Genomic DNA, 13,866 nt, shown 5'->3' with positions numbered 1-13,866 from the left:
CGTAGGCGCCCTGACAGACATCCCCACACACTCACACAGGACTCTGGGTCCCTTTACCCAGCTCAGCCTCCAGACACCCCGTCAGCCCCTGAGCTCCTGGGGCAGCGGGTGGTCACAGGGAGGCCATGGGGGCCTAAGGGCCAAGGCACCAGCCTGGCCGCATCACCCGGAACTAGCCCCGGTTCCATGAAGGCTCGATCACACACCCACAGCTGCCCGGGGCGCATACGCGATGCCCCCGACACAGACACACTGTCAGTGCCTAAGGCGCAGTTAGTCCCGCACGCCCCGCCCTCTTAGCCACACCCCGCCCACCCCGAGCCCAAGCCCCGCCCACCAGATGCCCCTCCCACCCGAGGCCACGCCCCCACGCCGCGTCCCGCTTCCGGCCGGCGGCGTCCCGGTCAGTGTCCAGCGGCAGCGGGTTGGATGCGGCCAGCGCGACTCATGAAGGTGTTCGTCACCCGCAGGATCCCCCCCGAGGGCCGGGCAGTGCTCGCCGGGGCCGCAGAGTAAGAGCCGCCCCGCGCGCCCAGCTCTCGGCCGCCCCCCCTGCCCCCCGGGCGCGGGGCCGGGAAAGGGCTGCGGCGCCCCGGGCTCCCCCCACCCCGGCCTCGGGCACCCCGGCACGCTGGGTGACTCACGTCTCCAGAAGCTGCTTTGGGGGCGCCCGGGGCGGCGCCTGGGCGGCTGGGGGCGGCCTCCAGAGCCCTCGTTATTTTGGGGGGAGAACCGGGCGGTCCTAGGGCCCCGAGAGCCGGACTTTCCCCCCTGCGCGCGGCCGGGACGGTCTTGGAGTTTGGGGCGGCTTAGGGAAAGTTCCTGGGGCCCAGCTTTCTCCAGGTCGTAGGGGTGGCGCCTGGACCTGCACCTCCCGCACCTGCAGTGGGTGAGGGGAGGGCGGCTGGAGCCGTTCCCAGGGATGGGCCCGTGGAGCAGGAACATCGCGCATGATGCAAGGACCAGGCTGTTAATCCTTTACCTTCCAAGGTCGCCTGGCAAAGTCAGGAACCTCGTCAGTCACTGATCCGGTGCTTCGGACAGTTGGCAGGGCCTTTGGTACACTTCCTAAATTGAACCCTGCATGCCAACCTTGCCAAGCTCTTCGTATGCATAAACTCTTTTAATCCTTGTAACACTTTGAGGTTGTAGTTCCCATTTTACAGATGAGAAAACTGAGACTGGGAGAGATTAAGTACCTTGCCCAAAGTCACACAGCTCTGCATGTGACAGGGCTGGGATTTGAACTCAGCTCGCTCTGGCTGCAGTCGGAACACTGCATGATACAGGTCTGCACTGCCTACCCCACGCAGGAGAAGGTGGAACCCGGCTGCAGAAACCCGTGCCCGGGGAATGAGATTTGTTCATGTTTGTTCAGTGCAGCAGAAGCTTTGCTGAGGCTCACCGTGATGTGCCCGGCATTGGGGAGGAGGGAAAGGCAGAAGCCACAGCAGTGGTGGCGTGGCTCGCGTGCTGCAGCACCACACCATGCCCGTGGAAAGGAGGTGCCAGCAGCCGTCCTGTGTCTGGCACATGTAGATGCCCCATGCATGTTGGCTGCAGTGAATTAAATGGCCAGGGCCGAGGGGCTGGGCAGCACCCTGGGAACATGCCCAGAGGCCGTAAGTGCACCCATCCATGCTGCATTGCTTTGGTCGTGTCCTTCTGGGCAAAGTCCAAGTAAGGGTTTCACATATCCTGGACTCACAGGACAGGACATGTACCTGGACATGGAATCCAATCCCATTTGATGCAGGAACCTCCCCCCGCCCCCCCCAACACACACACACACTGGCCTTGCCAACAATGGCCACCTGGGGCCAGGGAGCTCACGACCTGTGAGGCCTCCTCTGAGGGTGAAAAAGCTCTTCCTGTGTTGAGCTGAGAGCTGTCCCTATGACTTTTTCTTTTTAAATGTATCTTTCTTGACTTCAGAGAGGAAGGGAGAGAGAGATAGAAACATCAATGATGAGAGAGGATCATTGATCATCTGCCTCCTGCACACCCCATACTGGGTTTCAAGCCCGCAAACTGGGCATGTATCCTGACAGGAGTTGAACTGTGACCTCCTGTTTCATAGATCAATGCTCAACTGCTGAGCCACTCCAGCCAGGCCCCATGACTTTCTACTTTCAGGTTAGGTTCTTGTCAGCTCTGTGACAGCCCCTCACCCTTCAGCCACCCTCTCAGGATGGTTCTGAAGTCGCCCATACATGACCCCGAATCCCCTCAGCCAGCTTCAGGCAGTCTGAGGCCAGAGCAAGCAGAAGCACTGTTTCCTGCTCTGAGAGGGGGCTGCAGATGTGGCCGAGGGGGGGTGGTGGGGGGGTGGGGGGGGGGAGGGCTTTGGGAGCCCGGGAGTACCTGCGGGGTTCCCCTGCTTCTGAGTGGTCTCTCCTTCGCCCCCAGCTGTGAGGTGGAGCAGTGGGATTCGGATGAGCCCATCCCCAGGAAGGAGCTGGAGCGAGGCGTGGCCGGGGCACACGGCCTGCTTTGCCTCCTCACGGAGCAGGTGGACAGAAAGCTGCTGGACGCCGCAGGTGTGTGCCCTGGGCAGGGCTGGGAGGGCTCCGAGGCTCACGGCCGGTCAGCTGCTGCTGGTTCCCCAGCAGGTGTGCAGTGGCCTCTGAGCTCTGAGGACGCTGGCCAGAGAGAGCGGTTGTGTGCAGCTGACCTCAGGCACACGCATTGCTCCTCTCTTCTGCCTGTGAATCCCTGGAGGGAGACCTCAGGAAGGCAGGCCCTGTGTGGAGGCAGCAGGGTGTGGGGGAGCATTCCAAGGCCCGGGCCCTCGTCCAGCCCTGCACGGCCTTGCTTTATGACCTCCAGCAAGGCCCTGCCCCTCGGGACCCATCCGGAACGTGCAGGAGGGTTTGAATCCTGAGGAAAGATAAAAAGGATGCTTTTTCTGCCCAATAGGAGCCAATCTCAAAGTCATCAGCACAATGTCTGTGGGCGTCGACCACTTGGCTTTGGATGAAATCAAGAAGCGGTAAGTGCAGCTTGGGTTCTGCAAGGGGCCTGGGAGGTGAAGGGTGACTACCAGACAGGGAGGAAGAGGAGCTGGGTGTTTGTTTTTATTTTGTATTCCTGACCACTGAGCGAGACTCTGAGGTGGCTGATGATGAAATCTGTCTATGAGCACAGGCCAGTTAAAATAAGCCGGGAAGTTAGAAACGGGGTAAATATCTGACCAAGTACAGCCTTTTACATTCCTTATCTTTTTTGACCCCCACAATAACCCCTTGATGTAGAAAGGTTAAGTGTTGTTATTTCTCTGTTTAGATGAGGAAATTCAGAAAGGTTAAGTAGTTACTTGCCCAGACTTTGGACCCTGACCTCCCATCTTCATATCCTTCCCACAGTGGGAGATGATTAAAATGGAATGACGGGATGATGACCATTCCTGCGTGCTCATTTGCAGCTCTGAGCTCCCCGACAGGCAGCACCAAGAGGGAACAGAGCAGCAGCATGGAAATGTCCCAGTCATAGGAACTGGCGAGGGTGCTGCAGGCCGGTGTTACCACCAGATGTTTGATTTGTAGTGGGATCCGTGTGGGCTACACCCCAGATGTCCTGACAGACGCCACCGCGGAACTCGCCGTCTCCCTGCTGCTCACCACCAGTCGCCGGCTGCCGGAGGCCATCGAGGAAGTGAAGAAGTGAGTGGACACCTGGGTCACCTGGTGGGAAAGTTGGCTCTGCTCAGCAGCTGGCTCCTGAGCACCCAGGGACGCCCTGGCCCAGATGTGATCCCTGTCCCCAGATGTGCCCCATCTAGTGAAGGGGGTAGACTAACCCAAAATACTAAAGTACAAGCCAGAGCTGAAATAAACAGAGCCTGAAGGCAAATTGTGAGAGAAGAGGATAAGGGAGGTGAGGAGGTGAGGGGAGGAGTGTCGATCAGGGAAGGCTTCCTGGAGGAAGCAGCAGGTGGGCGTCCTCTGGAGTGTGCAGAGCAGGTCCGCCACTCCTCACTCACAGTCAGAAATGCAAAAGCTCTGAAAACTGAAGGTTGTCTCATAAGTCTTTTGGCAGCAAAACTTGACTGGAACTAACAAGAGGCTGCTCACGGCTTCAATTCCTCCTAGTCAGTGTGAACGTGCATGTTTTGCTGCAGATATACAGGGCGCTTGCCACAGTGTGCTGTCCACTGAGGTGGGCTTGTAAAGTATAGCGTATGTATGCACCAGGCTACCTTGCTGAAACCTGGAAAATTCTGAAATCTGGCCTGAGGGTTTCAGACCAGGGGTTTGAGTCTGTATATCCCGAGTGGGGAAGGCATCCAGGTGCAGGGGCTGGCCTGAGCAGATGCAGGCCCTCGGAGAATGGACGGGGAGCATGGCTCCAGGCAGGGATGTGATGGCGCAGAGCTGGACAGCACTGGGGCTGATTAGGTCCACTGAAAATGGACCTAAAATGCCACTCGCCCTTCTGTCTAGGGCAGTGGTCGGCAAACTCATTAGTCAACAGAGCCAAATATCAACAGTACAACGATTGAAATTTCTTTTGAGAGCCAAATTTTTTAAAGTTAAACTATATAGGTAGGTACATTGTTATTAACTTAATTAGGGTACTCCTAAGGCTTAGGAAGAGCCAGCATCCAGGGGCCAAAGAGCCACGTGTGGCTCGTGAGCCACAGTTTGCCAACCACGGGTCTAGGGAGTCCATGTCTACAGTGGAGATGACCCAAGACAGGCACCGTACTCGTCCACCCAGGGCAGTGGGGTGGGCCTGTGGCCTTACATTTGATTGGTTCCCGGGGTGCTGAGAATACTGTTTTTGGAGTCCCAGATGCTGAGTTTGCAACCTGCTGCTCCCAACTCTGCCCTGGCTGGGTGACCTCAGGCAGGTCACCCTTTCTGGTCTTAGTTTCTCCATCTGCTAAATTGGATGAGAACTTCTCAGGCCCCTTCCAGCCTCGGAAGAGTCATTCCTGCTGCTTGTCCACAGGGCTGAGTGGCTGTGGGTGCGGCTCATGCCACTCTCAGTTCTTTGACCTGGAGGGCAGGGCCTGTGCCTGGGAGCACAGCCCCTGCCCAGGGCTTCTGGGTCTGTGAGTTTGCAGTGGCCCTTGCCTTCACCTGAGGCCAGGGCCTCTCACTCTCGCCTCCTCCCTCCCGCAGTGGTGGCTGGACCGCGTGGAAGCCCCTGTGGATGTGTGGCTACGGCCTCACGAAGAGCACCGTGGGCATCATCGGGCTGGGGCGCATAGGTGAGGCCCCTCCCTACCCCCTGGCCCACCCCGGCTCACAGGGTTGAGTTTGAGTCTCCGGCACCAGGGGTCTGGATGCTGACAGCCCTTCTTTGGAAAGGGTTGCCCTCACTGCGTGGCATTAGTGCACTTTGCACACAGTGGGGCTATCTCTGATGAGAAGACACAGCTTCATAAAACAGAGGCAAAAACAAACTAAGAAGAAACACAGGACTTCCTTGAGGACTTGCTCGGTGATAGAAGCAGGGTGTCGGGGCGAGGGCTCTTCATGACCGCAGCTCCGTACAGAACAGATGAGAGATGCTGGCTGGGTCGGGGCCGTAGGAGTTTTTCTGTGGGGGAGCCCGTGCTCCCCAAGGCCTGAGTTCTGGCTCATAAAGCCTTACCGTGGGCACCAGCGGCTCCCATGGGCAGAGCTGTTTTTCCGCCATTGGCCCCATTTGGAGAAGCCTGGCAGGAAGGCTTACGTTTAGCCAGGCAGCTGCCAGTGGTTCTCTGGCATCCAACTTGGTACAGAGATGAGAGAGGGAGAGTGTGGATAAACTGGCTTCCTGGCAGCCCTGCCTCTTACTTGGAGGAGGAGCCCACCAGCTTTGGCACATGCTGAATCTGAACATCCAACTGTCTCAGGAGCAGCATCTGTGAAAGGCCTGCTAGTTTGGGGCAGGCTGGCAGTGGCAGTGCCACCAAAACGCCAACTTCGGTCTGGGGCTTCATTCACAGAAGCAGAGGGTCCAGAAGGACGGAAGGGGTCCCGGGTCCACTTCTCAGGGAAGGTTAGCAGATGGATGTCAGGTGGCTGGACACCATGTGAGGACAGCATAAGTCACAGAGGAGCTGTGGTGCTGCCTCCAGATCGGATGGGCTATCAGACCCCTCAGGGCAGTGTGGGCTGGCTGGGGGCTGGTGACACCGAGGCTGTTAACGTGGGGACTGTGCTAATGAAAGGATCTGCCCCTGCCCCCATGGGCTCCCTGTCCCTGGAGCTGCTGGGTGCTGCCACTGCCCTCGTGGGGGAGAGTGGGGCGGGGGGGTGGGTTTGGGGACAAGCCATGACTCTGACCCCTTGTCTCAGGCCAGGCCATTGCTCGGCGGCTGAAGCCATTTGGTGTCCAGAGATTTCTATACTCAGGGCGCCAGCCCAAGCCTCAGGAAGCAGCAGAATTCCAGGCAGAGTTTGGTGAGTCAAGCATTGGTTTGCACAGGAGCCCGTCTGTGCTCGGTGAGAGGGTTCCCCTGTTTCTGCAACGGCAGCTTTGGCAGGCGAACACAGGCCCTCCAGGTGTGTCCAGGGCCTGCAGTCCCTCAGGGGTCATCTGATCTACCTACCTCTGGATGCCGCCCACTCAGGGAGCACAGAGACTTGCCCAAGCCAGCAGTGAGCTCTCTCAGGGCCAGGAGAGCGCTCCAGGTCTGTCCTGAGTGCCTGGTCACCATTGCACATGGGATGGCAGAGCAGCAGGGGTGATGGCAGCGGGAAGGAGCTGCTGGGAGCTTTCACTCCGTCTCCTCACACGGCTGAGCATTACTGGCCCCACCCAGCCTGTGTCCAGGCGGATCCAGCCCAGCAGGGTGCACAGCATGGGGTGCAGAGAACAGGCTGAACCTCAGCCATTCCTCACCCCGTGGCACAGAGGACCCTGCAGCTGGTGAAAGCCCAAGTGGCCCAGATCCCACTGGGTGACTTTGGACAAGCCTCTTCCCCTCTCTGATCTCAGCATCCCCATCTGTTAGACCAGGGAGCTGGATGAATAGTGTAGGACCCCGGGGTCTCACGAGTGGCTGTTGACTGTACAGTTAGGAGTCGTGCAGGTAGCGGCAAGGCCTTCAGGAAGCATCCTGGGAGTTTCCATCATCGGGGGATGGGGGGGCCTGGCCTCCCGACTGTCTTGCCCTCCGTAACGGACTCGCCTGTGATGGAGCTGTGCCCTCCCCAGTGCCCACCTCCCAGCTGGCTGCCGAGGCTGATTTCATCGTTGTGACCTGCTCCTTAACGCCTGAAACCAAGGGCCTCTGCAACAAGGACTTCTTCCGGCTGATGAAGAAAACAGCCGTGCTGGTCAACATCAGCAGGTACCCGGGCACCAACACGCTGGGTCACGGGCAGGCCCGGAAAGGGGCTCCCTGCTGCTGTGAGCTGAGGCTTTTCTCCCCCGAGGGTTGTTGAGGAGACCTCAGGCTGAGCTTGCCACGCTCCATAAACCAAGCAGCCAACTCAGAAATACACTAAAGGCCACAAGTAAGTACCCAGGCCAAGAGGAAGGTCCACGAGAGCAGGGCCTGGCTGGTTCCCAGCAGTGCCGCCGCCTGGCTCAGGGCCAGGCACATCGTAGCGTTGGTTTAGGGAGTGAAGACATCATGGTATTGAGTTCCCAAGTACCCTTGGGCAGCCCCTGTTCCTCTGAACCACAGAGGGTTGGACTTGATGATTTAACAGCCTTCGGAGGCCGACCTCCCATTGCACTGAGCCTGGGTCTGTGTGAGTCAGTGACATCTTCAAACTTCATGCTTCTGGGGACACAGACCCAAAACTTAAGTGGTCTTGGTTCCTCAAAATGTCCCCAGGTGCCTTCAGGCCACTGGGCATGTAATAGGGGCAGACCTTCCCTCTCTGCCTCTCCAAACCCTTCCTAGCTGGTACCCTTTGAACCTGCTTAAATCAGTCTGGAAGCAAACAAAGGTGAGGGAAGGGGTTGGATGAGGTCACCCCCCAGGGCTAATGTTTAGCTACAGAGGTGGTGATCTGGAGGTGAAGTGAACACCGGGCTCATGCTGATGGCAGAGTCTCATGGCTTCCATCTGCTGAGCCCCACATGGACCCAGGACTGTGCAGGCTGCTGTTATTATTGCACAAGTGTTACTTAGTGCACAATATGGCATATTACTTGGTGGTTCACTTGGTGGTTCAGTGGCAGGAGGGAAGGTTGCTCACTGGGATGGGTGTGCTTAGGTGGATCCCGTCTCTGCCCTTGGTTAGTCAGGTGTCTGATGGCAGAGCACAGTGGGTGGTCGGCGGGGCCCCATTCATGCAGCAGTGATGTCAGTGAGCTGTAGCCTCCAGCACTCCTGGGGTTAGGTTCCCCTTATTACGGAGGAGGAACCGGAGACACAGAGAATTTGAGACACTTGCCCAAGGTTGCACAGCTATATAGTGGCGGAGCGGGGTTCTCTGATGGTACGGCCTGTATTCCTACTATACAGACATACTGTAAGGAAGGATGTAAGACTTCCTGCTTCAGAAGGCAGCGCAGGTGCCAGGTCGGTGGGAAAATTCACTCCACAGGTGGTTCTGCCGTAAAGGCAGCCTCGGTGCAGGGAACTGGGGCACCCACATCACCACTGTGTTCCAGGGGAGACGTGGTGAATCAGGACGACCTGTACCAGGCCTTGGCCAGTGGCCAGATTGCAGCTGCTGGACTGGATGTGACAACCCCGGAACCACTGCCCACGAGCCACCCTCTGCTGACCCTGAAGAACTGTGGTAAGAACTGCATCTTCGGTGCAGTCACCACCGCCTCGCAGGACCACAGTGGCTAGAGGGTCTGGAGGTGCTGTGTGTGAGCTGCCTGTGCTGTACGAACACAAAGGGGCACACCCAGAGACCATAAATTATGCCAGGAGTGGCACTGATCCCTAATAACAGAGGGGAGGGGCTCCTGAGCGTGCTCACCTGTGTCCCTAAAGGAATGAATGGAGGTAGGGATGAGTGGATTTGACTGGGTGTCTTTTATCCATAGCTAGTCATGGGTAAAACCCATTGCTATAAATTGCTGTTACCAGTTTAAGTGTGAGAAGTCACAAGTACAATTACAGTACCAGTACCTGTAACCTGGGCCAGTGGTTAAGCCCTTGGTGCAGTGTGGACGCTGCAGGCAGCCTGGCAGGCTGGAAAGCAGGCCCTGGCTCCCTCCTGTCTTCCCGGCTGAGTGGCCTGCAGCTGCACGTCTTCACTAGCAGCAGCCGTTCCTCCTGGAGTGGCCGGGGCATCTGGTTTGCAGTTTTCCCAACGTGGTGCCCCCCTCAGACAAGCCACAGCCAGTCAGTGCCCCGGCCACAGAGGTAGAGGTCCAAGTTGCAGCTCCTCAGGGGCCCTTCCTTCAGTTTTCTGTTAACAACCCCACCCCTCCCCTCCGTCCCTCTAGTACTGGCAGATGCTTCCGGCTCAGTCTCTGTGATGCCTGAGGGAACCTCAAGCTGTTAGGTTCCTCAGTCACCTGGGGGGACCAATCAGACAGGGGCTGGGCCCCCAAGGGTTTCTGCTTCAACGGGTCTAGCATGCTCCTCGCCAATGCTGCTGGGCTTGGGCCACACTTGGAGAACTACTGCCTCAGTGTCCTCTTTTTAGCCTCCTGTTAACTTCATACCTCGGTAACAGTACTTTATATTAAATTCTCTCTCGGGTGGTTTCTGTTTCCACTGTAACCGTGAGCGGTAAGGGTCTTAGGTTGTCTGGCCAGTCCCGCCCTTGGTTCATATTCTGGCATGGAAACCAGAGAGAAGGTCCTCAGCTGCCTTCCCCACAATGAATGCTGCCATTATTGTAGCCCTTGGAAGCTTTACTCTTCCTACCCCCACGCCAGCCAGAAAGGAGCATTGTGCCCACAGCCCAGAAAACGGTCCCCATCCCCCCAGGCCTGGGCGTTCAGCTCAGCGCTCACACTGTGAGAACTACTTTCTAAAGGCGCTCTGTGGGAACGAGGCCTCACTTGCTCTGCTGTGCTGTCCAGGGTTTCACCTCGTCGTCATTTCTGTAGATCAGAAGCCCGTGGCATCACTTTCAGGGCGCAGAGTATGGATGAGCAGTTAAATTGGCATCGATCACTATCTGGTAATGGAAGGGCTGGGTTCTCGATCAGCTCCAAGACCCCTTAGGCCGGTGTTCTTACGTTTAGGAGACACACCCCTCATCATCCTTGCATCTGGGTGTCCAGAACTTGGATTCCTGTTATTCTTACTCTGACCCTCCGCCTCGGGGGAGTGGAGTGCTGAGTGACAGGAGGGAAGGCAAATCAAGGAATATGAGGCGGCTCTTTATTCTTCTTACTGGCAAGCCATGACCCTGAAAGACGGGCCGCTGTTAAGGCTCTTGAACCACCCTCTTAACTCCGTCTTCCTCTCCTTTCCAGTGATCCTGCCCCACATTGGCAGTGCCACCCATGGAACCCGAAACATCATGTCCTTGTTGGCAGCCAACAACCTGCTGGCTGGCCTGAGAGGGGAGCCAATGCCCAGTGAACTCAAGCTGTAGCCAGACAGGAAGCACCGAGGGCCTGGCAGACATGCCCAGGATGCTGTCGGCTGTGCCAGGCTTGATTTGGACCCACAGGACAGGAGCCATGGAAAAGTCCGATCTGGGCTGATGCTGCAGAGGGAAGACTGGTGCTGGGAGATGTGCTTGCCACTCTTGTGGTTGGAAACATCTGCACCAAAAGTGTGTAATTGTATTAAATAATTCTCTGAGAGACTGTGTTGGGCTGTAACTGGGAGGCGTTAATGACAAGAGCATCCGCTTTACCTTTTCTAAACCAGGGCATCTAGTGACCTGCGAGTTCAGCTTCTACCTCAGTCCTTACCCCCTAGAACTTGTCCAAACCACCTTACCCCTCGTCCTCTGCTCAGATTCCTTCACAGGTCCCTCACTGAGAACGGACAACCAGAGCCCATGGGTGACCTAGATCATTGGGACAAATTAAATATACTCAGCAAAGAGAACAAGGGAAGAATAACTGGAAGTAGGTGAGTTTTTTGTTGTTATTGGAATTCAGTTCTTTATATAAAGTCCCTTGTAAAAACAACAGAATAAAAACAAGCCAAAAAGAAGGGGCAGGGAAAATATTTTAAAAAATGAAAAAGGAAGGAATAGGAAAAAAAAGGCAGAGCACTTATTGCTTCTCCTCAGCTTTCTCCTTGGTCTTGTCTTCGGACTCCTGTTATCTTCCACCGGAAGAGCTTCCAGCTATTGCAGCCACTTCCTCAGCATTACCATTTTTGCCCAGTTTTCCTTTCTTTTCTCTCTTTTCAGTCTCTTTCCTGCATTCTTCAAACTTTGTCTTGAATTTCTGTGCATTTTCAGCATCGGGGAAGCAGATGGCCAGCTGCTCCAGCTTGGGGCGCCCGTCAGCAAAGGTGGCAGGGTGTACCAGAGCCATGCACGGTCATTGCCTGCGCTTGGCTTCAGCTCCAGTTGGCATGATATAGTGGTTGGCGAATAATTTCAAGGCCTTGTCCCCCCTCATGAGGAGGCGGATGGTCCCTTTTCCTTCTGCTCCAGAAGCTTGACATCACCGGTGCCTCGTTCCTTCCATTCTGGGAGATCATTCTCTGAAGAGAATCAAAACAGCTTTGCCCACATTTTGAAATGCTCCTCTTTGTCTTCCAGCGTTTTAATTTCTTGATCAGGAAGAGAAACTATAGGCTCAAACTGAGGGTTATGGTTGGACTCGTCTGCATTCTCGGTGGAGGTACTGTGGTCCTCGCGGGTGTCCGTGGCATTCCATGGTGGCAGTGTGGTGGTGGCTTGGCTGGCTCCAGGGCGTCCACAGCTCTTAATTTTTATTTTAAAATTAGTTTTAGCACCATCGCACTTGGCTCCTTCTGTCTGTCTTGTCCTCATCCCCACTCCCCCCAGGTGGACGGGTGCCCTTTTCTAATCGCCCCCTCACTCCTCCCCAAAGCCCTCCTGCTGAGGGAGGCAGGTTCCAGCCCTTCCCCACAGCCAAGCCAAACTGGCCAGCGGAGTTTTCAATCTGGGAGGCAGGTAAGGGAGCAGCGGAAGCATAAGAGTGAGCAATAAAACTGGGTGGGCTGAGAAAACCTCACACATGCCCACAGCTCACAGACAGACAGAAGTAGGCAAGGCAGAAGGGACTAAATTGAAGGAATTATCAATAATGGTTATTGAGAGCATTAGATTATTTTCTAAAAGACTTGGTTAAAAAAAAAAGTATTGGTCGAAGCATTAGCAGAGAAAGCAATACTGCTTCCCTTTTTGTTTTAACCTAAGCACAGAAAAATAACACATATTTAGAGACATGAATGTGACAAAATTTTTATTTCAAAATCTCAAATTTTGACTAGCATAGCACCACTGACATGGGTGCCCTGAAAGAACTTTATGATTTGATCATCAGAAATTATGCCAGGCTATAATTAAGGCTAACCAATCAAAATCCAGGTTAATTCAGGTAGAAATGATCATAGGATCCTTGGGACTGGTTTTCCAGGGAACCTCTGAATTATCCTATAAGCACTACAGCTTGTATGAGGACACTGGCCTGCAAGCTTGCTTCTCACATAGAAACTAACAAAGAGGTAGATGCAATTCCAGATTCCACCTAGCAGAGGAAAGGTAGGGCTCCAGCCACGGTACTGGAGACAGGCCCAGAGCCAAGTCCATGTAAGACAGATGAGGTGAGCGGCAGCCTCCTGGCACCACCACCTGAAGAAGGAAGGGAAGGAGGGCTGCCACTGGTCTTCCCGTGTCACTGGTTCTTCTTCCCAGGCCCAGGCAGGGTCTCTTGTCCATGCTGCCTGCCAAGGTTAATCTCATAAGACACTGGTCCCCACACTGTAGAAGGGTGGATGTAGAGCCTCCCCGCATCAAGTCAGAACACAACTGCTAACAATTAGCCACACACACACACTGAATTTCACAGGTGACCCCAGTGGTCTCTTTCCCACGTCTGCTGGAAAGGAGAGAAATCTTAGAGTCCTCCTTTCCTCCCTGGGAATCTGTTCACAGGAGATGCCAAGCCCAACTATGAGCATTCTGAGTTTATCCAGATAGGTGTGTAACTGCACACACTAGATTAAGAGGAAAAAACACGCTGATTTTTGTTTTAGGCTACACACTTAGCTTTCTAAACACAAAAATTGAAGGATTTCTCTCAATTATGCACAATGGTTGGTGTCTAAGAAAGCTGTATAAAGAATGAACTCATGTCCATGCATGAATGAAACTGACTTCATGAGCTCTACAGACACACAGGAACGTGTGCCGTTTCCCTGGAAGCACACAAGCCAGGGCTCAGCCTGACACAGGTGCCACCAGCAGCCCTGATAACAGGGTCAGGAGACCACAAGCCTGGCTGGGGAAGTGAGGCAGTGGGACCCAAAGAGGCCCTGGACAGTGACCCAAATGTTCCTTGTAACAGTCTCAGATGCTAATTGGTGACTTCTATGTTCTGGGCTCTCCAACCCTCTTATAAGGCTGGAAAATATCGGTGAACACTGCTATGCTTGGATTTCAAACGTGCAGTATTGAGCTGGGGCAACAACAAAAGTTCACATTCTATACTTTGAAAAACTATAGTATATAACAGTAATAAGTCCATGGTTTTTGGTTATAACTGAAAACAGCAATCTAGGCCCTGGGAACGAAGCCATATAGGGCGAGAGTGAAAAAGCGAAGCAGAGAACAGGCGTGGCGTGGCGTGTCACTGGGTAAGATGTGTCAGGCTGGACTGGCCCTGAAGTCTGGATGGAGCAAAGTGTAAATGCGCCATGAACGATCCCACAGAACAGGACTCCACATCATCAGAACAAAGACAAACACTAGCTCTTTTCTGACTCCCAAACGTGGAAAGGTAACATGTATACAAGTTGGTTAAAATACTGCTAAAACAGCACACACAGAAACGGTACCTTACTGG

The 13,866-nt window shown here is 55.0% G+C and overlaps 1 protein-coding gene and 1 pseudogene across 1 annotated transcript; one reads left to right on the top strand and one right to left on the bottom strand.

The window, feature by feature from the left end:
- The first annotated feature begins 371 nt into the window (after positions 1-371).
- GRHPR (glyoxylate and hydroxypyruvate reductase) lies at positions 372-10,677 on the top strand. The gene is made up of 9 exons (XM_070431169.1): positions 372-512; positions 2,410-2,540; positions 2,920-2,992; positions 3,546-3,662; positions 5,127-5,215; positions 6,291-6,395; positions 7,153-7,288; positions 8,566-8,696; positions 10,342-10,677. The coding sequence occupies exons 1-9, from the start codon at positions 430-432 to the stop codon at positions 10,461-10,463; spliced, it is 987 nt and encodes a 328-aa protein (XP_070287270.1). The 5' UTR covers positions 372-429; the 3' UTR covers positions 10,464-10,677.
- A 468-nt stretch (positions 10,678-11,145) lies between these two features.
- On the bottom strand, positions 11,146-11,828 carry LOC139021023 (ran-specific GTPase-activating protein pseudogene; annotated as a pseudogene).
- Between the last annotated feature and the right edge of the window lie 2,038 nt (positions 11,829-13,866).

The sequence above is a fragment of the Myotis yumanensis genome, unplaced genomic scaffold, assembly GCF_028538775.1.
Source record: "Myotis yumanensis isolate MYYU_CA2020_CCGP unplaced genomic scaffold, mMyoYum1.0.hap1 SCAF_12, whole genome shotgun sequence".
Classification (NCBI taxonomy): domain Eukaryota; kingdom Metazoa; phylum Chordata; class Mammalia; order Chiroptera; family Vespertilionidae; genus Myotis; species Myotis yumanensis.
The sequence above is the reverse complement of the archived record's forward strand: the minus strand, read 5'-3'. Positions and strand labels throughout refer to the sequence as shown.